The sequence below is a fragment of the Podarcis tiliguerta genome (genome assembly GCF_965153285.1).
Source record: "Podarcis tiliguerta genome assembly, chromosome: 1".
NCBI lineage: Eukaryota > Metazoa > Chordata > Lepidosauria > Squamata > Lacertidae > Podarcis > Podarcis tiliguerta.
Window position 1 is genome coordinate 132146380 of NC_139534.1, and position 24513 is coordinate 132170892.

General features: G+C 50.2%; 3 protein-coding genes across 5 annotated transcripts; 1 reads left to right on the plus strand and 2 right to left on the minus strand.

The window, feature by feature from the left end:
• On the minus strand, window positions 1–2439 carry MGAT2 (alpha-1,6-mannosyl-glycoprotein 2-beta-N-acetylglucosaminyltransferase). The gene has a single exon (XM_083438190.1). The coding sequence runs from the start codon at window positions 2046–2048 to the stop codon at window positions 648–650; it is 1401 nt and encodes a 466-aa protein (XP_083294316.1). The 5' UTR covers window positions 2049–2439; the 3' UTR covers window positions 1–647.
• A 4362-nt stretch (window positions 2440–6801) lies between these two features.
• Window positions 6802–15774, minus strand: LRR1 (leucine rich repeat protein 1). 3 transcript variants are annotated; one of them, XM_083438710.1, is made up of 4 exons: window positions 15516–15774; window positions 12029–12127; window positions 9899–10626; window positions 6802–8083 (listed from the first exon to the last, which is right to left on the minus strand). In XM_083438710.1, the coding sequence occupies exons 1-4, from the start codon at window positions 15645–15647 to the stop codon at window positions 7831–7833; spliced, it is 1212 nt and encodes a 403-aa protein (XP_083294836.1). In that variant the 5' UTR covers window positions 15648–15774; the 3' UTR covers window positions 6802–7830. The 3 variants fall into 3 exon arrangements, with proteins under 3 accessions (XP_083294836.1, XP_083294835.1, XP_083294837.1); XM_083438709.1 differs by having other exon boundaries at window positions 15477–15774; XM_083438711.1 differs by lacking the exon at window positions 12029–12127 and having other exon boundaries at window positions 15477–15682.
• Window positions 15775–23112: 7338 nt separating this feature from the next.
• Window positions 23113–24215, plus strand: RPS29 (ribosomal protein S29). The gene is made up of 3 exons (XM_083446899.1): window positions 23113–23259; window positions 23668–23767; window positions 24064–24215. The coding sequence occupies exons 1-3, from the start codon at window positions 23198–23200 to the stop codon at window positions 24070–24072; spliced, it is 171 nt and encodes a 56-aa protein (XP_083303025.1). The 5' UTR covers window positions 23113–23197; the 3' UTR covers window positions 24073–24215.
• Window positions 24216–24513: the final 298 nt, after the last annotated feature.

Below are 24513 nucleotides of genomic sequence, written 5' to 3' on the forward strand. Positions count from 1 at the left end.
TTGTATTACAAAAAACATGATTTTTTTTTTATTTTGGCAGAACTAAAAAAAAAAGTTGCATATTTCTACATTTAAGTGAAAAGAAATGGATTTCCAATTTTCTCATAAGCACATAGCAAATAAAATAGAAGGCTTTTGCAGGTATTAAGGTACCAAATTTCAAGCAAGCATGTACAAGATTATGGAATACTGAACCACTGATTCTCTCTAGTAAGATAAGTGGTTGGCAGAGAGAGGGTGAGGGGTTGTTCAGAAAGCGCCAACCAGTTCAGAACTGGGGGGCTCCTGAGTTGCGGACAGGGGGCCCTGGTCATCTTAGGCACTCGCCCAACCCTTTGACACCCAAACGGCAAAAGAAAAACGGAATTCAGGGTTGTTTGAAAGTGTCGCAAACACTTTATAAAAAGGCCTAGGTAAAAACTGTCAATTCTTTTTCCAGTAAACAAGTAGCATTTATGTTTATTTTTAACATTCCCCTACAGGACCTTTCTGCCTCAGAAACACTTCTTTTCTCTCTCTCTCTCTCTGTAATAACCACTGTCCCTATTAAAGCAGAAACCAATCAATACATTTTCACCCCCTGGTTTCGGGCTCATGCCTGTAATAGATCCCACAGGCGCGGAGGCTCCATCCAGGCCCGGCTGGGCTCACTGCAACCTGCGGTAACTTTTGCAGAGCTCGTGGTCCCGAATGTCTCCCCAGCCGCCGTTCTTGACGTGGGGGCTGAGCGGGGCCAGAGAGTACCTCTTGCCCACCACCATGGTCTCGGGGAACAGGTGCTGCCGGTTGGCGTCCAGCAGCGCGTCGACTTTGGCACTCTGGGCGGCCGGCTGGCACTGCCTCTTGTGGTGCATGCCGCAGTCGCCCGTGTGGAAGACCCTGGGGATCTCGGGCACCAGCACCTTCCAGAAGCGCGGCAGGCAGCTGACGGTCAGGTGCTGCAAGGTCCAGTCCCAGTTGTAGTCGTCGTAGGTGCAGAAGGCCTCGGCGCAGCCCATCAGCTGCTCGTAGGTGTCCCGCCCAAAGGCCATGCCCATGTTGTGCTCGGTGGACTTCCAGGTCTTCAGCTCCAGCTTGTCGGCCCGTCCGGAGAAGGGTCCCCGCACGGGCGCGTAGGTGCCCAGCGACAGCACCTGGCACTCGGGACAGTCCCTCTGGCGCGCGGACCACATGCGCTGCAGCACATGGTAGAAGTCGGGCGCCAGGTAGTGGTCTTCCTCCAGGAAAAGCACCAGCCCCGGGTGGCGTCGCAGGGCGCGCACCCGCTCCCAGACGAAGTGCAACTTCCACCACCAGTGGTGCTTGGTTTGCGCAAAGGCCGCCTCGCGGTAGTGGCCGAAGGCGTCCGGGTATTGCGCGTTGAGGCAGCCCAGGCGCAGCGCGGCCGCCTGGCCCACGTCCCTGGCACAGTCCCGCGGATCGGTGCCCGGGAACTCGCCCGGGTAGAGCTGGAGGCTGAAGGGGAAGAAGACCTGCAGCACGGCGCAAAAGTCCACCGACGCGGCCAGCGCGTTCAGCTCGGCCGACCACACGTCGTGGCTCAGCACCAGCAGCACCCGCTCGGCGCCCGGAGCGCGGCGCAAAGACGCCAGCAACAGCCGGAGGTGCTCGGCTCGCTCGTGCACCTGCACCACCACCGCCACCGGCACCGCGTCCGCCCCGACGTCGCCGCCTCCCTCCGCCGCCGTCGCCGCCCGCCAGCGCTCCTCGTTGCGCACGGGCTGGTCGAAGTTGAGCCGGTAGACCAGCGAGCGGTAGTGCAGCGTCCGGTTGCCTTCTTCCCCGGGGAGCCACGCCGGAGACGACGCGTTGGGCAGCCGCTGGCCGGACCGGGCGGGGAGGATGCTGCTGCTGCTGCTGCTGCCGGCCGGTACCCCGGGCTGGTCTCCCTGCGGCGGCGGCGGTGGAGGCGGCGGCGGCGCCCGATCGTCCGCCTCCCGCTTCCCTCCGGCTTCTCCGGCGCCTCCCCAAAGCGCCAGGGCGCAGGCGGCGGCGGCCAGGGCCAGCAGCAGCGCCAGCACTTTGCGCTTGTAGATGCGGAGCCTCATGGCGGCGGCGGCGGCCCCTTCGATCACCGAGGAGCCGGGCCCGGCGCGGCCCTCCCTCCGGGGCGCATCAGCCGAGCGGCCGGGCGGCCAACGGTGCCCTCCGCCGCGCGCGCGGCATCCTCGATGGGCTCGATCTCCCGGCCTGCCCGCCCGCCCGCCTGCCTTCTTTCTCTCCGGAGGCGGCCCAGGGGCGAGCGGCCAGTCCCCGCGCCGAGGCCGGATGGGGCGTGGGCGGGCGGAGGAGGAAGGAGGGAGCCGGCCAGGCAGCCAGGCAGCCAGCCGCCCCGCCCCGGACGCGCCACCAGCCGCCACGCTCCGCTCCGCCGGGGCTGCAGCAGCCGCGACGAGGGCGCCGCCTCCGGATCCTCCTCCTCCTCCGCCGCCGCCCTCCACGTGCGGCTTCCGCATCCGGAGCCACCGGCCGGCCGGCCGGGGAGAGGGAAGAGCCGGCGCTGGGGGTGGAGGGCGGCCTGGGCCCCGGCAGAGCGGGAAGGCAGAGGCAGCCGGAACTGGAAAATCTCCAACATTTCTTCCCTGCAAAGCGGGACGAAGCATTCGATCATAATAGTTTTATTTGTCACCTGCCCATCTCAATGCGTTGCCCCAGCCACTCGAAGCAGCTTCCAACATACATATAAACATGAAAAAAAACTTCCCCCTACAGGGCTGCCTTCAGGTGTTTTCTATTTCCTTGCCTGGAAACAGCATAACTCCCTAGCCTCCAACATTTCTCCAATGAAAATGTTGTTGTTTAGTCGTGTCCGACTCTTTGTGACCCCATGGACTAAGGACCCCATTAGGTCCAGTCACTGACGACTCTGGGGTTGCGGCGCTCATCTCACTTTATTGGCCGAGGGAGCCGGCATACAGCTTCTGGTTCATGTGGCCAGCAGGACTAAGCCGCTTCTGGCAAACCAGAGCAGCACACGGAAACGCCATTTACCTTCCCGCCAGAGTGGTACATATTTATCTACTTGCACTTTGACATGCTTTCAAACTGCTAGGTTGGCAGGAGCAGGGACCTCACCCTGTCATGGGGATTCGAACGGCCGACCTGATTGGCAAGTCCTAGGCTCTGTGGTTTAACCCACAGCACCACCCGCGTCCCCAATAAAAATAGGGACATCCTATTCAATAATGATGATGGGCTGCCCATGTAACTGGGTTGCCCCAGCCACTCGGAGCAGCTTCCAATATGTATAAAAACATTAAACATTAAAAAGCTTCCCTCTATAGGGCTTCCTTCAGATGTCTTCTGAGGGTTATTATAAAGTCGCTTATCTCCTTGGCTCCAGGGCTGCATAACTCCTTACCCTCCAACATTTCTCTGATGAAAATAGGGATGTCCTAAGGCATGGATCTGTGGGACGCGGGTGGCGCTGTGGGTAAAAGCCTCAGCGCCTAGGGCTTGCCGATCGAAAGGTCGGCGGTTCGAATCCCCGCGGCGGGGTGCGCTCCCGTTGCTCGGTCCCAGCGCCTGCCAACCTAGCAGTTCGAAAGCACTCCCGGGTGCAAGTAGATAAATAGGGAATGCTTACTGGCAGGAAGGTAAACGGCGTTTCCGTGTGCGGCTCTGGCTCGCCAGAGCAGCAATGTCACGCTGGCCACGTGACCCGGAAGTGTCTTCGGACAGCGCTGGCCCCCGGCCTCTTGAGTGAGATGGGCGCACAACCCTAGAGTCTGTCAAGACTGGCCCTTACGGGCAGGGGTACCTTTACCTTTACCTAAGGCATGGATCAGCAACCTAAGCAGCCCGTGGGGGTTTTTTAACCAGCCCACGAGCCGCCCGCTCAGCGAGTCCCTGCGCGCTGTGCTAAACCGGCGTAGCGTGGCGTGGGGACTCACTTCCGCAGCGCTGAAAATTGCACCTGTGCAGACGCAGATGTCGAAAATCGTGTGCGCTATCCAGCCCACAGAGGGATCTGCTGGAATGAACTGGCCCGGGCAAGGTAAACCTTGCTGACCCCTGTCCTAAGGAAAAGCAGGACATTCTAGGATCAAACTGGAAACCGGGACAGCTTCTGTAAATCCGGGTATTGTCCCTGGAATACAGAGGCACATCATGGAAGGTCTCAATATTAGACAATTGCCCCTCCTCCTCTGCGTTTTTAACCAAGTGCAAGCCCCGCCTCCCCCTTTAACTCAGTGGGGGATGGGGTATCATAGAGCATGTGCAGAGTCTTCAGCCATGCAAAGAAGGGCAAAAAGAAGGCAGTGTCTCCTCTACCTAGAACTTTTCCCTAAGAGCTGGTTGTTAGGAAGAACTGGTACTTGCTTATTTCCTCCTCCCTCTCGACCAGATTTCCTTTTGTGTTGTGCCTTTTTAGGATTGCACACAAGAGGATGTGGGTGGCTGTGTTTTTGTTGATCTGCCAAGTTGCGGCATAAACGTTATTTAAATAAAAGAGGAGTTGCAGGCACCAGGCTCTGAGATGGGTGCAACAAGCGTGTTCATTTTAATCCCTCCCTGCTTGGGAATGGTGTGGCCTTGCTTTCCAAGACATCTGCCTGCTGCAGCTGATGCATGAAGCTCCAGTTGGAACTCGGAAGCAAATGCAAATTACTTGGCAGTTTAAAAACAATCACGTCCAAAAGAAGCGTCTGGCTGGAACTACAAGACTGAAAAAGAAAATGTTTGTGTGTTCCTGCATAGAAGGAACTGGGGAAGGTTGGAGAGCTCAGAAGAGGAATTTTCTGAAACCTCGGTAGCGGATTTTAATTCTGGAAGGGACCAGCTATATATTACAGCCCCACTATTCCTTTTGACAAGGTCCGTATAGTAAAAGCTATGGTTTTCCCAGTAGTGATGTATGGAAGTGAGAGCTGGACCATAAAGAAGGCTGATCGCCGAAGAATTGACGCTTTTGAATTATGGTGCTGGAGGAGATTCTTGAGAGTCCCATGGACTGCAAGAAGATCAAACGCATCCATTCTTAAGGAAATCAGCCCTGAGTGCTCACTGGAAGGACAGATCCTGAAGCTGAGGCACCAAGACTTTGGCCACCTCATGAGAAGAGAAGACTCCCTGGAAAAGACCCTGATGTTGGGAAAGATGGAGGGCACAAGGAGAAGAGGACGACAGAGGACGAGATGGTTAGACAGTGTTCTCGAAGCTACAAACATGAGTCTGTCCAAACTGCGGGTGGCAGTGGAAGACAGGAGTGCCTGGCGTGCTCTGGTCCAGGGGGTCACGAAGAGTCGGACACGACTGAACAACTAAACAACAATTCCTTTTGACACTTCATTCTGACAAAAAAAGGGATCCGTGGAACTCTGAACTTCATGTACAGTGTTCTCCCCTCCGCAAACCCAGATATGTCCTTGGTAGTACTCTTTAAGCAGCCCAGGCCTTGACCATAGAACACCTCTCCCGAAATTCCTGGGTCATTCCATATCAAGTGATCCAACTTCTTTACTTCATTTCATCCAATTTCCTTAATATTTTGTACATTTGTGGAATGATCAAAACTAAGTTCAAATCTAAAATTTTATTTTTTTATCTCATTCCGTTTGTGAGTTATGAGGGTTTGCTATTTCAAAAAATGGACCATTTTGGCCTTTAAACCTTTAAAGCTCAGCCCAGGATTGAGATTTGTCAAAACTAAAAACACCAATCTCTTCAGAACTTCATGGGCTTTAATGTATGTCACATGATGGGTGTACTTTAAATTTGTTACAAAATCTAATACGATTACAATTTCCCCAAGAAATTGTTGCTTCCTGCAAAATTTCACCTTGGGATCTCACTGGGATCACATTAATTTTTATTTTTTGTACATACATGTCTGCCTTATTGGGTTCCATTTAGGATAAACGGAGTAAAATAAAACAGAATAAAAAAGACTACAACCTATAATATCAGTTACCTCAGGCATTTCTTTAGAAAGTTATTCAATTAAAAGTTATATGAAAAGCTAGTCGGGCTTTTTAAAAAATGTGTTCCATAGCAGAGTGACAGCTTGCTGTTGCATGATACAATAAACACTTTGAAATAATTCTTTAGTACTTAACGAGAATTCTTTCAAGGCGTTAATTCTGTTGGCCGAAGTCTTGTTTATTTTAGAGTTGAACTTAGTTTTGATCATTCAACAAGTGTACAAAATATTAAGAAAATTGGATGACATGAAGTAAAAAAGTTGGGTCACTATATGGAATGACCCTCTTACACTGGGTCCCAGTGTGTTACCAAGCACAATTCAAAGTGTTGGTGCTAAACGGCCTCGGGCCAGTATACCTGAAGGAGCGTGTCCACCCCCATCAGCCAGTTTGGACACTGAGGTCCAGCGCCGAGGGCTTTCTGGGAGTTCCCTCACTGGTGCCCGCCCTGTGGAACACCCTCCCAGCAGATGTTGAGAAGATAAAGAACTACTGGTACTCAACTTTTAGAAGACATCTGAAGGCAGCCCTGTACCGAGAAGTTTTTAATGTTTCATGCTTTATTATGTTTTATATATTCTGTAAGCCACACAGGGTGGCTGGGGAAACCCAGCCAGATGGGCAGGGTATAAATAAAATCATCATCATCATCATCTCCATGGGGCTGGAAAGCAGTACAGCAGCCCCAGAGTTAAAGAGGCCATTTAGTTCTAATGGGCCAAAGGTTTCTATCTGTGCTGTCACTGTATTTTGTAAATTTAGAATCCTTCACGATCCTAAAGAGCAGAGACCAGGGAACAGAAATATGCTGGTGTGATCTATGTTGTTTCTAAAGCCCAGCTCCATTTAAGAGTAATGCAAGACTCATTTCACACCATTTCAGACTCTTAAGCATTTATTTATTCTTTTTAAGAAATAAAAGAGGCTTTCAGAAGTTAACTGATGCAAAACGTGCTTCATATGATGCACTCCATAATAATTCTTGCATACAGAGCACACATTTTACAGGCAAAATCCAGACTAGCAGGGGCCCAATCCTTTCCCATTCTTGCATCACATACCCCTCTCCTTTCAAACTACAATTTCTGCACGTGGGCACCATTCCCAAAACACTCTGTGCCTGCATCTGGTACTCGGAAAAACCAGTTCCTGCATACAAATTTTAATATATGATGAACTGGCCACCACAATATTTTGTTTTGAAGCACGTTATTTTTGCATCGCTTCTTCAATAGCAACACAACAGGTTGTGTGATCGTGACAAACTTCCTTTTGACAATGGCATGAACGTTAAAAAATCAGCATAGACTCTGTGTTAACTAGTAATACTGTCCTGTTCAGAGCGGACACCATTTCAGGGAACAGATTTTGGGAGACTGATGAAATAACCTGGAGCTTGTTTGAACAAGTCGCATGCCATCCAGAGAGGCTCCACTGCAGCCAAACTTCTAGACACACTTCAAACATGTTCTGCTTTAAATAACAAACAGCTAACTATTTTTGTAGGTAGAACAGTGTCCTTATAATGCACAGGAGAAGGAAATCAGGTTCTTGCTTGGGGGCACAACAAGAAGAGTCCTCCTGCTCAATCATAGTGATGAACAGGAAGGCGAAGGAATATGATATTCACATCTTGAACATAACCTGCCACTCTCAGGCAAGGAGCTTCCCTGATCTATGCAGGCAAGAGTGTTTCATAAAGAACCTGCAGCCTTTGCTAAACTGCATTCTGTTTAGAAGGCAAACCTGCCTCCCTTGCTCCTTCTGGATGATGAAAAAAGGAAAGGCCTGGGAGACAACTGATCTCTTGGCTCTGCTTCCTAGTGTCCCAGCATTGCTTTCGACATCAGACAGCGTCTGTTGCTGAGTGAGGCTTCTCAGACCACATGTGGTTTTCGGTTTCAGGTCATCGGATGCTTTGCAGATGTCTGTCCAGGAACTGAGAGTAGCAAGTCAGAGAGCAGAAGTAGCGGAGGAGGGGGGCCTCTGTGCTCCCCATGTTGTCCACAAGGACAACCGTGTGCGCCACACTGTGGAGATTCATGGTCACGGTCGTCTGGATGAAGCTGCTTAGGCAGGCTCGCCCACAGTGACAGCTCTTTGACATGTCCAGGTCGTGACAGAGGTGAGAAGGAAGGACGTGGCAGCTGTACGGGAGCCTGTGAAAAGAGAACAAGGCCTGGGTGTGAATACAGTTCGTGCTGAGCGGTTTCATAGAGCCTGGAAGCCTGTCTTGGAAAGAAGCCTGCAAGCGTTTTAAATCAACATATTGAATGTATGCACCCCAAACACACTTCTGAGCCAAAGTGACCACCCAAGACCCTCATACTGCTGAACCTAGAATCTCCTTAGCTGGTAAAAATAATAATGTAGCTTTATTAAAGATGTTAAATCCATTTCGCCTGCCTTCCCCTGGGTGGCCTTTAGCTGCCTGTAGAAATATGTCCTTCTCCTCAAGCATGCATATCCAGTAGTGTCATTGCTTGGATTCTTGCCATGACACCTTGGGAAGCCAAATTCTCTTCCAAACACCAATAGCCGTACTCGTGCCACAAAGATAATTCTATTGCTATTATGCAACAGAACTGTAAACATCTGCCTTAGATGACAGTGACTGAGGGTGTGAGATACCGGAAGTTCTTGTTGCGCAATTCCACTACCCTGCAATGAAGAGGAACTGGTTGCTGGAGAGGCAGGCCAGCTCAATTCAGCCACAGAACCCATTGGGTGATACTGGACAGTGGCTTAACTTCTCGCGCAGAAACAAAAACAAGATCTTTACCTACGGCAACGTTCCCGAGCCATTGCCAAGAGGGTTAAGACCTAAACTGATTTTGGGATTGAAGAGAAATTTCTCCCAACAGCTACAAGTGCCTAATGAGCTTGGCAATTCCAATTACATTACTGAAGTTACCAAACGCCCCACTCAACAACTTACTGAAAACCCGTAACAGATTCATTCTGATTATGTGTAAATACAGGGCCATGGTAAGTCAGCTGCCTGGTCTCTGTAGCTCAATACTGTCAACACAATAAGTTGCCCTTTCCCCCCCTTTTGGAAAACCTCTGGAAGATTGCTGGAGGTCTCAGAGATCACCTAATGCACTTGGTTCCTCTTCAGCATCAGCATCCTTGCCAAAACAAACACTGTATTATGAAAAGTCCTGGGCTGCGGAACAGAGATCCCAAAGCTTTCTATGGGGCATGTGGGTGGAGCAGTGGAGGGGACCTGTGACCCACAGTTTGAGAACTTAACTGCTCAGGTCTACCCTGGCTTGCAGAGACTTCCAAGGCTTCCACGTCAGCCAGGCCTCTTTCCCAACCCTACCTGGAACCGTCAGGGACTGAATCCGGGATCTTCTGCAAGTCACTAAATACAGTGGTGCCTCGCAAGACGAAATTAATTCGTTCTGCGAGTCTCTTCGTCTAGTGGTTTTTTCGTCTTGTGAAGCAACCCTATTAGCGGCTTAGCGCTATTAGCGGCTATTAAAGGCTGAAGGGATTAGCGGATTAGCTGCTAAAAGGCTATTAGCGGTTTAGCGGCTTAGAATCATAGAATCATAGAAAAAGGGGGTGGGGAGCGAAAAAAAATCTCAAGACTCGCAAGACATTTTCGTCTTGCGAAGCAAGCCCATAGAGAAATTCATCCTGCGAAGCGCATTGAAAAACGGAAAACCCTTTCGTCTAGCGGGTTTTCCGTCTTGCGAGGCACCACTGTACTGTATTTGTAGAAGAAACCCCACAAATGCAAATCAGCACATCATCCTAAGGCCTTTCTGAAATTCTTCCATGAGCTTTACCTACTTTTCCTTCACGTTACAATTGTTTCTGACACTCAACAATAATCTCAACACTTTATAACTGAAAAGTCCTAAAGCGTTGATACGATTATTGACTGTAAGAAACAATAGGAAGGAAAGGGATGCACCGCTTCTGGGATACAGAAACTCCCCCCCCCAACCCCCCCCCTTTACCTGTAATTGATCATTGCTCTAGCTGAATGTTCCCACAAAGTCAGTGGTATTTTTAGCTGTATGTCCGGAGCAAGGGGATTGGGCTGCTCAAAAGGATTGCCAAATAAATCCAGGCTCTCGAGGGAGAGTTTTCCAAAGCTGTTGGGTAAAAAGGGGAGCTTGTTCCGAGCCACGGACAAGAAGCGGAGCTGGCTCAGTTGACCAATCTTGAAGGGCAGCCTGATCAGGTCGTTGTCATCCAACTTCAAGTGAATGAGCTCCCGCAACTGGCAGAACTGGGCTGGAAGCGCTTTGATTTTGTTCTGGCTGAGATCCAGAGACTGGAGCGACTTTCGGAGGGTGGAATTACAGAGGGCCGCGCCAAAGGACTCCAGGAGGTTGCCCTGTAGACTGAGCTCCTGGAGGGACACGAGATCCCCAATGGTGACTGGCAGCTTCTTGATCAGGTTGTGGCTCAAGTCCAGTTTCCGGAGGCTCTTCAGGCAAAGTATGCGCATATCAATGCGGGGTAATTTGCAGTAAGAGGCCTGGAGTTGCTCCAGAGTGTACGGGAAGCCCTGGGTGAAAGGGTAATCCTTCCTGGATGTTATGGTCATCTTTGTCTTTGGCTTCTCAACTTCAGAAGCTTTCGGTGGGGCCAAGGTGGAGAGTGGTAAGCTTTCCTCACTGGTGCCTCGGTCAGCCAGCTTCATTGCAGAGAGGAAAGTCTTCAGGTGGCCGACATTTGCCTGCAGCCAAACAGGACACCAAGAGAATAAGCATTTGCAGATTCAACGCTTTTGTCAATGCGCTGGCACTTTCTGAACCATGACACCAACACGTGGGAAAGGATCAGGTGGAAGCCTTTGGAAAGCGGATGCGGAAGAAAGCACAATGCATTTTTGTCTGGCATTGTCTCTCCCACAATTAACAAACCACACTGTCGACAGGGGCATTGAGGGAGGCTGGGCAAATACTGCTCTAATATTAAGCGGGGCCTGTAAGAACAGGACTAGAAGAAGAAGAGTTTGGATTTGATATCCCGCCTTTTACTCCCTTTTTAAGGAGTCTCAAAGCGGCTAACATTCTCCTTTCCCTTCCTCCCCCACAACAAACACTCTGTGAGGTGAGGGGGCTGAGAGACTTCAGAGAAGTGTGACTGGCCCAAGGTCACCCAGCAGCTGCATGTGGAGGAGCGGAGACACGAACCCCGTTCACCAGATTACGAGACTACCGCTCTTAACCACTACACCACACTGACTAACTATTGAGACAGCAAAAGAAAGCCTCAGCATTGTCACACTGTACAACTTTCATGAATAATCTGGTCCTACAAACCGAACCCTGCATTGTGCTGAAGCACAAAGCTTAAACTTAAAAATCAATCTCTTATTTACCTCATTTCTAAAATGATGCAAATGTAAAACCTGCCAGTCAGCATCAACATTGATGAAAGGTATTTTTTAAGTTGCAAGATATCGCTCCCAATCTGTTCACTAGCTTAAGAAATGAAATATATATGGGGACCATAATAAGCCCAATGGCCCATCTGGTCCAGCATGCTGTTCTCACAGTGGCTAACTAGGTGCCTGTGGGAAACCCACAAGCAGGACCTGAGAGGAACAGCACTCTCCCCACTCCTGGTGCCCAGCAACTGGTATTTATTTATTTATTTAATAAAAAAATATATATAATATGAAATCTTCATAACATAAACAAGTAGAATAATAGAATTGTCGAGTTGGAAGGGCCTCAAGGGTCCTCTAATCCAAGCCCCTGTGATGCCAGAATCTCAACTAGATCATACATGACAGATGGCCATCCAACCTCTGCTTAAAAATCAATGAATCACATACATTGAAATGCATTTTTAATTCTTCACTGTGAGACGGCCAAGACGTCACAAAGCTCCCAACTGCTATTTCTTAACCTTGGAAGATCAAAGGAGCAGCTAACGAGCTTCCTGCTGCATCCAAACTCCTGTGAATCACCCCCCCAAATTTAATCATTTCAGCAGAGACAGGTTAGAGGTTGGGGAGGGTGCGTGTCTTTTGCTGTCATCCAAGAAGGGCTACCTCAACACCATCCTAATTTGGCAAGTGAGAACATGCAGTTAGAAGACCATCTGCTGCCCCTGGCCTGACGCCATACCTTGCTGAGACAGATGTCCACCGCTGGCTCCTTCAGCCGTACGGTGGCTTTTCCTTCCTCCACAAACTTAGTAAAGAGCTGTTCTATGTTCTCTCTCAGCTGTTTTCAAAAGGAAAAGAGCACAATAGAGCCATGAGCCTGCAAGTAAACATTCCCTGCTGAGAACCCCAAAACAAGCTTCATGTTCAAATTGCCAAACAGATATTCCGGCTTTAAAAATGTGGGAAGGGATTCACAATTTGTTCATTTTATAAAGCCCCCTGTGATTGGCCAGTGTCCGAAAGCTGAGCCTGATTCAGCAAAGCTCTTCTTTCTTTTTTTTCCATCTTGATATTTTATTAAGGATTTTCTTGTTTTACAGAAGTAAGTGTAAAGCCTCGTTGTTGTTTTTCCATGTAACATTTTTACAAATCCATTTCATTTGTTGAGGCATTAGGGGGAGATGAAAAGAAAAAAGAAAAGGGGGGGTGGAGAGAGGGAAAATGAAGGGGGTGGGGTCGGGTGGCGGTGTTTCTATTATGTTTAATGTATGTAGAGTTTGGGGTCAGCGTTGTTTGTGTTGTTCACTTGTGTTCCTTTGGTGATGAGAGAGGTTGGGGTTGGCCTAGGGTGTGATTGTTTGCTTGTGATTGGCTGTAGTGATCTTTGTTTTCGTGTGTGAGTGAGGTGGGTGGGTGTTTTGGATCAGGTTAGCCATATTGATTTGTATGCTGTTGGTGGATTTTTGTCATTGTCCTGTTGGGCTGTGTATGTGATAAAGGGGAGCCATACCGGGGTGAAGGCGTCTCTTCTTAAATTATTGGCGGCACAGCTTCCCACTCCCCTGGAGCAAACGGCACCTTAACCCTCCACTGTTCCCTATTCACCACTGCAATATCCCAGATCTGCCCCACGGCTTTTTAAACCAGGACCAAGGTGGTAAGGACTGAAAGAGCAAGTTCAGAGCAGGAAGACGGAGGCTGCCGAATAATCATATACAAAGCTAATATTTGACAAAAGCAGCTTTGGAAAGGCTTCTGCTTCCCAAACAGCGTATTATCTGTAATTTTTAAAGCATTTTACACAGTGGCCAAGTAACTGCCAATTCATTAGTGGAATTAGTATCCAATTTCAGTGTCCTAATCTAGTTCTTCAGCTCCAGGAAGTACTTCACCTTTAGTATCTGGGGACTTCAAGCCTGATAAATTTTTGCAGCCCCTTTTCTTGGGCACGTCCTCCAGCTTCGCTAACGTGGCTGTTGCCATGTCGCTCTTTGCTTCTGTTCTCTGCCTCTTAAGGGACCCGCATGTTCTGATCAGAGCTACAGATAAATCCACGTAACTACTAAAGAGTACATTTTCCAATGCTCCAGCAGCCCCCAGGTGCCAGCCAGGTGACCCTTAGACATAGCTGTCAATGTTTCCCTTTTTAAAAGGGAAATTCCCTTATTCCGAATAGGATTCCTCGCAAGAAAAGGGAAAAGTTGACAGCTATGCCCTTAGAATACCTGTATACCTGAAGGAGTGTCTCCACCCCTATCGTCCAGCCCGGACCCTGAGATCCGGTTCCCTCATATTGAGAAGTGAGGTTACAGGGAACCAGACAGAGGGCCTTCTCGGTAGTGGCACCCGCCCTGTGGAACGCCCTCCCTTCAGATGTGAAGGAAATAAGCAGCTATCCTATCTTTAAAATACATCTGAAGGCAGCCCTGTTTAGGGAAGTTTTTAATATTTAATGCTGTACTGTTTTTAACATTTGATTGGGAGCCGCCCAGAGTGGCTGGGGAAACTCAGCCAGATGGGCGGGGTATAGATAATAAATTATTATTATTATAGAAGCTCACAGGCAGGGCACGATGGTAGTTGGCCTCTATTATTCCCTAGGTCCTGCTTGCAGGCTTCTTATAGGCACCTGCTTGACTATAGTGAGGTAGCCAGGGTCTTCTGAGGATGCTTGTTGACAGCCAAAATAAATGAATGGCACCCTCGTCTTGGTCCTCATTACATGCAGAGGAGGGACTGCTGGCAGTTCTGGGCAAGAGTCTCATAAGAACTTAAGAAGAGCTTCCTGGATCGTCAGTCCAGTGGCCCATCTAGTCCAGAATCCTCCTCTCACAGTGGCCAATCAGATGCTCACCAGAGGAAGTTAAGTCCCAAGCACAATAACAGTCTTCCCTCTTGCAGTTTCCAGCAGCTGGCATTCGGAAGCATGCTATCTTCATCTGCAGAGGGCGGAGCACAGCCATCATGGCTAGTATCCATTAATACCCTCTCCTCTTTGAAAGCATCCAAGCTTTTATTAGGACCGCAAAGGCTCAAGGACTGCCTCTCCCCATGGGAATGGACCCAGACCCTGCAATCATGATCTGAAAGCCCTTTTTTGTGCGCCTCCTTCATGAGAGGTCTGGAGGGTGGCAACACAAAAACAGGATTTTTCTGTGGTGGCTCCTTGCTTGAGGAATGCTCTGCCCAGGGACGCTGACCTGGCCCCTTTTTACATATCTTTAGGCACCAGGCAAAAACATTCCTCTTCTCCCAGGCCTTTATAATAATAATGAATAAACAATATTTTTAAATTTATACCCCACCCTTCCCGTTTCAGAAAACCGGGCTCAGGGTGGCTAACAACAAATGTAAAACAATTGTAGAAGCAGCATAAAATACAGTATAAAAACATGAATAACAACAAAATTCAAAGTTCAAGAATCAATTTGGGGGAAAACCATCTAATAAGAATTAGATAGTCACCAGGGCTAGGTGGCTGAATTAGTCCTACTTGGGACAGCAAGGAGGCCAGGGGAGAATTAGCTGTGGGGTCTCAGAGCGGGTAATCTTCATTAAAGGGGAGGGGGAGGGAAGAAAAGGGAAATAATTAAACCTAGTTAACCTAATTAAAGCTTTTCGACTGTGTGTGTATGCACATGCATGTAGGGAGGTGTTACTGCTTTTGTCTGTTACTATGTTATGTATTTTTGAGTTTTTATATTTTAAGCCGCCATGTGATCCTCCGATGAAGGGCTGTATAGCATTTTAATGAATAAAAATAAAAACAGACGCTATTAAATTCATTAGTCTCTTCCCTGGGGCACCAACAGAAAAAGACAAACCCGGGAGGGGGAGGGAGGAAAATACATTAAAAGCCCACCCCCCAACCCCTCTAAATGACATAAGACAGCGAAAAGTCAAAGGCCTGATTAGAAAAGCAGCTTGACTTATGAGGGGAGAGAGGCGATTCCTTGCTCTCTTTTATTTCCTTCTTTCACTTGCTTTCCCTTCTTGCACGGGAAGAAAGGGCGCTGGATGTGCAATGGGTCCCACCACCCCATGGCTACGACGTAGTACCAGTACTATTTAAAATACTTTTTTTAACCCCGAGGAGCCACCACCGAGGAGGCCCCGAGGGCTGGGCTCTCCCTGCGGGGAGAGAGAGAGAGAGAGAGCAGGGCCGGGGCGCGGCCTGCCTGCCTGACCTGGTACTTAGCCCCCGGGCGGTGTCGGGCGGTGCTGACCTGGAGCCAGACTCCCCCTCCTCCGGGCGGCTTCCCGAGGGCCACCACAGCCCGGGCGGCGCGGCCCGGCCCTCGCAGCCCCGCCGAGGGGAGCAGGCGGCTCGCCACCGACACCTCGCACGGCAGCCGCATCTCCGCCCGGCCGCCGCCGCCGCCTCAGGCGCCGCCAAAAAAAAACCGCCAAGGCGACCGAGCGCCTTTCCCGCCTCCTGCGCGCGCATCGCGCCGCCGGGAAAGGAATCAAACCAACACACAAAGCGGGCCTTCCTCATCCGGTCGCTTCCATACTTACGCGACGGCCCGTTGCGACTGCCCTCAGCGTTGCCTGCCTGATGAACCCCAGTTTCCCTACGCGACAGCTGCCCCCTGACCCGTTTCTTTTCCCTAGAGTTGTTACGCGAACTTCGCTTCTCTCTTCTCGCCCCCCCCCGCCCTCAGAGGTCCAAGCGGGGTGGGCAGAGCGCAGCAGGCGGATCAGGTAGACGCCACATCTTCCCTCAGGACCCCCAGTGCGAACCCGCCCGTGGGATAAGCGGCGTCTGATTCCATAGAGAGGGAGAAAGGGTAGAAAGCAACTCTATGGTCTTCTGCCGTCTCTACTACAGTACCTTCCCGGCAGGCTATAAAAGCCAGTTATCGCCCTCTAGCCGCAGATGATGGTATAGCGTCCAACTCTTAACTTCATCAATCTAATTCTGTTTGGAGACCTAAATCTGAAAGGCACATAGGCGTTGCCAAGGGGGGGTCAGGAGGCAGCCTCCCCCTCCCTCAATTCAAGTAAATAAATAAAAATTCTTAACTAACTGACCGAACAGATAGCTTGGTTCTGCTCCCCCCAGCTTGTGGGTTGGACACAGTGAGGAGGTTTTCTGGACCAGTTGAGCCATTGGGCTGATCCAAACACAAGCCTCTTCTTATAATTTACTAACAGGTGGGAGGCAGAATAATAATTTATTATTTCTACCCCACTCATCTGGGCGGCTTCCAACAAAATATTAAAAATACATTGAAACATCAGTCATTAAAAACTTCAGATGGGCTGCCTTCAGATGTCTTCTAAACGTCAGATAATTATTTATTTCTTTGACATCTGGTGGGAGGGCGTTCCACAGGGCGGGTGCCACCACCGAGAAGGCCCTCTGCCTGGTTCCCTGTAACTTAGCTTCTCGCAGTGAGGGAACCGCCAGAAAGCCCTCGGAGCTGGACCTCCGTGTCCGGGCAGAACGATGTGGGTGGAGACGCTCCTTCAGGAATACTGGTCTGAGGCCAAGAAGACTTCACCACCGCGTTATTGCTCTGTACCCTGTCCACAGCTTCCCACAAATGGTGATGAAACCTCTGGAGGCAATGGCACAATCCTGGATGCATAACTTATCACTGAGAGATGTGCCATTCATTGCTTATAGTTGAAATATTGTTTACAGCCTCAAATGCGGGAATGCTGATGTCAATATCTTGACTTCTGCTTCCCTCTGTATGGGACAATAATAGATTGTTGAACTGCATTGCCCTCTGCTGGAATCCCAGGTAAGATCAAAGCCGTATTTCCATCCGCAACCCAGAAGCAACAGGGAGCTGTATGTGACTTCATAGAATGACAGAACCGTAGAGTTGGAGGGACCGCAGGGGTCATCTAGTCCAACCTCCATCCTAAAACGCATTTGACACCTGACATGCATGTTTTTAGGCCCCACCCTATTCTATTGACTGTAATGCATTTTGTTGTTGTTTAGTTGTTTAGTCGTGTCCGCCTCTTCGTGACCCCCTGGACCAGAGCACACCAGGCACTCCTGTCTTCCACTGCCTCCCGCAGTCTGGTCAAACTCATGCTGGTAGCTTCGAGAACACTGTCCCACCATCTCATCCTCTGCCGTCCCCTTCTCCTTGTGCCCTACATCTTTCCCAACATCAGGGTCTTTTCCAGGGAGTCTTCTCTTCTCATGAGGTGGCCAAAGTCTTGGAGCCTCAGCTTCAGGATCTGTCCTTCCAGTGAGCACTCAGGGCTGATTTCCTTCAGAATGGATCGGTTGGATCTTCTTGCAGTCCATGGGACTCTCCAGAGTCTCCTCTAGCACCATAATTCAAAAGCATCCATTCTTCGGCGATCAGCCTTCTCTATGGTCCAGCTCTCACTTCCATACATCACTACTGGGAAAACCATAGCTTTTACTATATGGACCTTTGTTGGCAAGGTGATGTCTCTGCTTTTTAAGATGACGTCTAGGTTTGTCATTGTTTTTCTCCCAAGAAGCAGGTGTCTTTTAATTTTGTGGCTGCTGTCACCATTTAATTCATTTTACACCATTTTAATTCATTTTACACTGTTTTTAATGTCACAAAGATTGCTGTAACCTGAGATGGGACCTTATGGTGAAGGGTAGGGAAGAAATGCAAATCAGTAATAACAAGCAGGCGGAGGATAACTTCTTAGTGACCCCACCTAGCAAGATGGGACTTAATTACAGGTGTGGGGCTCTTAGCAAGGAGGTGGGACCGACTGTCTCTCAGGTGCTGTCAAGAGCCCTGTCTGACCAAAGGACTTTCAGAGGCACTGGTCATGGGGCTAGAAGCAGGACTGGTAATTTTGCCAATGCTATATCCAGTGCTTTCTTCTTCTTCTTCTTCTTCTTCTTCTTCTTCTTCTTCTTCTTCTTCTTCTTCTTCTTCTTCCAGGGGGGCACTCAGGGGTACGCAGTACCGGCACCAACTTTTTTTTTGGGTTAAAAAGTGCAACACTTACTGTAACAACTTCATGGTGAGAACCAGCACCTCTTTTTCTAGAAAAAAGCACTGGCTCTACTTCCTGCATACCAGCCACGTTGCTTAACTGCATCCTTTTCTTCAGCCTCTCTTGTGCTTGTACCTCGCGCTCATTAAAAAGAGACTAAGCCACAACGATGTTTGTCAACTTTACCTCTAGTAATGCATAATAATCCTGAAAGCGCAGTGCGCCTGGCAGATTGGCATCCAGTATACTAGAGCAAGAGGGATTCTCCCTGTCCGTGCGCAGCTTTTGTGCCTCCGGAGCGCCGGTGCATTTGTGTTTCGCATTTATGCTTCACAGGGTGCGAAAGAAGGGCTTTGCACCTTTATACAATATGCATGTGTGCTTGGGCCCAGGGTGTTTTGCATCACCATCCCCACTACTGACTCCCTGTTGCTACTCAGCTTAAAAAAATAAAAAAAAAGGGTCCCAGATTCATTGAAAAAAATCTGGTAACCATACCTTAAATCGCTCCCACAAAATCCTGGCAGTCTCTGGAGGCACCAAGGGCCTCCAGGATGCACCACGAAGACCAGGGCCTGCAAGGGTGATGATCAGGGGTGATGGGACTTGTAGTCCCAAACATCTGGAAACCAGTTTAGGGGCAGCTTCAATGGCCCGTGTCTGGGAATCGGAATATACATTGTGGGGGAATCACGTTTTTCCCCGTTTCTAAATAAAGCTGAGCTTGCTCATTTCCCCTGTGGTTCCACTTCTGGAAGGGCTTATCTGTTTCCGCAGCTCAAAGATGGGAAATAAACAAGATGAGCTTGAGCTCTTGGTACAGCAAACTAAATATGACATAATAGGCATCACTGAAACCTGGTGGGATAAGTCCCACGATTGGAATGTAAAAATGGAGGGATACAATCTATTTCAGAGAAACAGACCAGACAAGAAAGGAGGAGGAGTGGCGTTATATGTCAGGGATGTGTATACCTGTGAAGAGATCCAAGATTTAGAACCTCAAAGCCAAAGTGAGAGCATTTGGGTCAAAATTAAGGGAGAGAAGAATAATAGTGACCTCATTGTGGGAGTTTACTATAGATCCCCAAGCCAAACGGAGGACATAGATGATGCCTTCCTGGAACAGATGGCCAAGCATGCAAAAGGAAGGGAGATAGTAGTAATGGGGGACTTCAATTACCCAGATATTTGTTGGATGTCAAACTCAGCCAAGAGCATAAGGTCAAACAGATTCCTCACTGGCCTTGCAGACAACTTCATTGTCCAGAAAGTGGGAGAAGCAACAAGAGGAACAGCCATTTTAGATCTGGTCCTAACCAATGTCGATGACCTGGTTAATGGGGTAGAAGTGGAAGGATCATTAGGCGCAAGTGATCATGCTCTTCTGAAGTTTACTATACAACGGAAAGGAGCAGCCAAGCATACTAGGACTCAATTTCTTGACTTTAAGAAAGCCGACTTCATAAAACTTAGGGAAGTGCTGGGTGAGATCCCATGGACAGTAATACTAAAAGGAAAGGGAGTTCATGATGGCTGGGAGTTTGTTAAGAGGGAGATAGTAAAAGCACAACTTCAGGCAATACCAATGAGACGGAAACATGGAAGGTGCCTAAAGAAGCCAGGGTGGCTATCTAAAGAACTTTTAACTGAGTTAAGATTAAAAAAGGATGTGTACAAAAAATGGAAAAGGGGGGAAACCACCAAAGAGGAATTCAAACAAATAGCCAGCACGTGTAGACACAAAGTCAGAAAAGCTAAAGCACAGAATGAACTCAGGCTTGCTAGAGAGGTTAAAAGCAACAAAAAAGGCTTCTATGGGTATGTTCGTAGCAAAAGGAAGAACAAAGAAACAGTGGGGTCACTCAGAGGAGAAGATGGTGAAATGCAAACAGGGGACACAGAAAGGGCTGAACTCCTCAATGCCTTCTTTGCCTCAGTCTTCTCCGATAAAGAAAACAATGCCCGACCTGAAGAATTTGGAGGAAATGATTCAGCAGAGGAAACACAGCCCAGAATAACTAAGGAGATAGTACAAGAATACTTGGCTAGTTTAGATGTATTCAAGTCTCCAGGGCCAGATGAACTGCATCCAAGAGTATTAAAAGAACTGGCAGATGTGATCTCAGAACCACTGGCAGTCATCTTTGAGAATTCCTGGAGAACAGGCGAAGTCCCGGCAGACTGGAGGAGGGCAAATGTTGTCCCTATTTTCAAAAAGGGGAAAAGAGAGGACCCAAATAATTACCGCCCAGTCAGTCTAACATCAATACCAGGGAAGATTCTGGAGCAGATCATTAAGCAAACAATCTGTGAGCACCTAGAAAGGAATGCTGTGATCACCAATAGTCAGCATGGATTTCTGAAAAATAAGTCATGTCAGACTAACCTGATCTCATTTTTTGACAGAATTACAAGCCTGGTAGATGAAGGGAACGCAGTGGATGTAGTCTACCTTGATTTCAGCAAGGCATTTGACAAGGTGCCCCATGATATTCTTGTAAAGAAGCTGGTAAAATGCGGTCTTGACTATGCTACCACTCAGTGGATTTGTAACTGGCTGACTGACCGGACCCAAAGGGTGCTCATCAATGGTTCCTCTTCATCCTGGAGAAGAGTGACTAGTGGGGTGCCACAGGGTTCTGTCTTGGGCCCGGTCTTATTCAACATCTTTATCAACGACTTGGATGATGGACTCAAGGGCATCCTGATCAAATTTGCAGATGACACCAAACTGGGAGGGGTGGCTAACACCCCAGAAGACAGGATCACACTTCAAAACGACCTTGACAGATTAGAGAACTGGGCCAAAACAAACAAGATGAATTTTAACAGGGAGAAATGTAAAGTATTGCACTTGGGCAAAAAAAATGAGAGGCACAAATACAAGATGGGTGACACCTGGCTTGAGAGCAGTACATGTGAAAAGGATCTAGGAGTCTTGGTTGACCACAAACTTAACATGAGCCAACAGTGTGACGCGGCAGCTAAAAAAGCCAATGCAATTCTGGGCTGCATCAATAGGAGTATAGCATCTAGATCAAGGGAAGTTATAGTGCCACTGTATTCTGCTCTGGTCAGACCTCACCTGGAGTACTGTGTCCAGTTCTGGGCACCACAGTTCAAGAAGGACACTGACAAACTAGAACGTGTACAGAGGAGGGCAACCAAAATGGTCAAAGGCCTGGAAACAATGCCTTATGAGGATCGGCTAAGGGAGCTGGGCATGTTTAGCCTGGAGAAGAGGAGGTTAAGGGGTGATATGATAGCCATGTTCAAATATATAAAAGGATGTCACATAGAGGAGGGAGAAAGGTTGTTTTCTGCTGCTCCAGAGAAGCGGACACGGAGCAATGGATCCAAACTACAAGAAAGAAGATTCCACCTAAACATTAGGAAGAACTTCCTGACAGTAAGAGCTGTTTGACAGTGGAATTTGCTGCCAAGGAGTGTGGTGGAGTCTCCTTCTTTGGAGGTCTTTAAGCAGAGGCTTGACAACCATATGTCAGGAGTGCTCTGATGGTGTTTCCTGCTTGGCAGGGGGTTGGACTCGATGGCCCTTGTGGTCTCTTCCAACTCTATGATTCTATGATTCTATAAGATCCTCAAAGCATCTTTCTTCCCACCTTCATACGCCGGAGCGCCGGTCCGTGTGCGCTGCTGCGCTGACCCCTGCTGGCGGCTGGGGGAAGTGCGCGCGGCTCGAGCGGCACTTCCAGGCTCTGGCCAGGAGGAGGCGGTCGCGCAGCGCAGGAGCCCATTGGGCTCCGTCCGGTCAGGGGAGAAGTTCTTGGCAGAAATGCAGCCCAGCGGGGAGAGAAGGGGCTGGCGAGCCGCCGCCCAACTCCCTTTCCCGGCCCACAGTCCCCGCAACCCGCTCCCTCCCCGAGATCTCCGCGGGGCCCGTCGCTTTTCCTGCGGGCCGAGGAGTTCCTGCAAGCGGCCAGTGACCCAGTGTCTGATCCGGGGGGCAAAGGCAGGGGGCGAGTTCCCTTGATGGAACCCTTGGTGGAATAAATGCATTTAGCATTGTTCTTTCTGCAGCGTCTCTCTTCCAATTGCACTTATTAATATTATTATTTTGCTGCATTGAATTCTGCAAAAGAGGTTTGGCTGTGTTGCCCCGACGAGGCTGCAGCGCCCCTCTCTCTCTCCCAATTGCCCTTATTGTAATAATTATTATTACTCTTCCAATGAGCAAAAGATTGCCCTTATTATATTATTCTTATTATTTTATTGCATCCACCAAATCCAGCAGCAAAAGAGTCTGGGTTTCGCTGTGTTGCCCAGGTAAGGCTGCAGCGGCTATTCACAGGCGCGGTCCCACTACTGATCGGCACGGGAGTTTTGACCTGCTCCGTCTCCGACCTGGGCCGGTTCACCCCTCCTTGGGCAACCTGGCGCGCCTCGGCTCCCCGGGGCTCGCCATATTGATGCCGAACTTAGTGCGGACACCCGATCGGCATAGCCCACAGCAGCCCCGAACTCCTGAGCTCAAGCGATCCGCCAGACTCAGCCTCCAGGAGTAGCTGGATTACAGGCACGCGCCACCGCGCCCGGCTGGCAAATACGCGCACAGGACAGGCTCTTGGCTCGGCGCGACGTGACGTCAGGGGGAGGGGCGGGGCGGGCGGGGCGCGGAGTCAGGGAGAGGGGGCGGGCTCTTGGCTCGGCGCGCCGTGACGTCAGGGGGAGGGGCGGAGTTCAGGCAGGCGGGGGCGCGGCCTCAGGGGGGCGGAGCTCGGCCGGCGCGGGGCACGACGGGAGAGGCTCTTCCTCCAGGCGTGCCGCCTGCAGAGAGAGAGGGGAGAGAGGTTCTTGGCTCGGCGCGCCGTGACGTCAGGGAGAGGGGCGGGGCCTGGGCGGGCGCGGGGCACGACGGGAGAGCCTCTTCCTACGCGAGCGCGTGCGCAGTGGGGCGCGGCCTTTCCCTCCTCGCCCGGCGCCGAGCAAGATGGGGCACCAGCAGCTCTACTGGAGCCACCCGAGGAAGTTCGGCCAGGGATCCCGATCCTGGTGGGTGGGGGCCGGGGGAGGGAGGCGGGGAGTATAGGGAGGGGGGTCCCGCCTGACCCACAGGCCTCTCTCTCTCTCTCTTGCCCAGCCGCGTGCGAGGGAGGGAGCCCCGCCGCCATGAGGCGCCTCAGGAAGGGAAAGACAGCGAGGCCCGCCCCTCTTCCTCTGGGGCTCTGTGAGGGGGAGGGGGGGGAGAGAAAGGGCAGCCAAGCCGGGGGGGGCTGAGGGGGCGCTTCCTCTGAGGGGAGGGGGCAGTACAGGGAGTGGGGGGTCCCCCCAGCTGACCCCCAGGCCTCTCTTTCTCTTCCTCGTGGGAGGGGGGCTGAGGGGGCGCTTTCTCCAAGGGGGGAAGGGAAAGAGGGGTCCCTGTCCCGGCTGACCCCCAGGCCTCTTCCTCTTTCCTGCCAGCCGCGTCTGCTCCAACCGCCACGGCCTGATCCGCAAGTACGGGCTCAACATGTGCCGCCAGTGCTTCCGCCAGTACGCCAAGGACATCGGCTTCATCAAGGTGAGATGGGGGGGCAGGGAGGGTGGAGGGGGGGCTCTGGGACGGGGGGGGCGCTTCTCTAGGGACAGGCCAGCGAGGGCCGTCAGCCCGGCTCCTTGCCCTTCCCTGATCCTAAAAGGCGGGCAGAAGGGACGAGGAGCGAGTTGCTCCTTCCCAAGAGGAGAGATGCCACAGAGTAGAAAAAGGGGCCTCTGGGTCCTGGCGGTCACAGGCCCAGAGGAAGAAGCCACGGTTTGGGGGGACTCCAAGAGAAAGTCACACTAAACGTCTCCGCTCTTCTCTCTCCCACTTTTCAGCTGGATTAAACATCTGTCCACCCGCAGAGATGGCCTGAAGAGGACAGCAAACATGGAAGCTGCTTCGGCCGGATGAGACCCTCTTGCCGCTCATAAGATGCTTTTGTGTACAGAAAAATAAAAAATAGGGACTGTTTGCCCAGATTCTCAAACTCTGATGTGATGCTCGTGATTTGACATAGTTCTATAGTCAGAGCAAATAGCGCTTGGGAAGGAGGAGATGGCAGGGGTTGGATCCAGCACCCAGAAGGGGCCTTGTCATCTTATGGCCCATATCCATGGTATGAGCAAGTATTATTCAAGAAATCTCTACTTTGGATCTCCACATACGCTCTTAATTTTTAAAGCAAATGGGGTTTCTTTAAAAACTTAATTCATTGTTTGGTTTATGTTCTCTACAATTAAAACAATTATCGGTCTCCATTCTTCACCTTTGAAATTGTTTTTAGG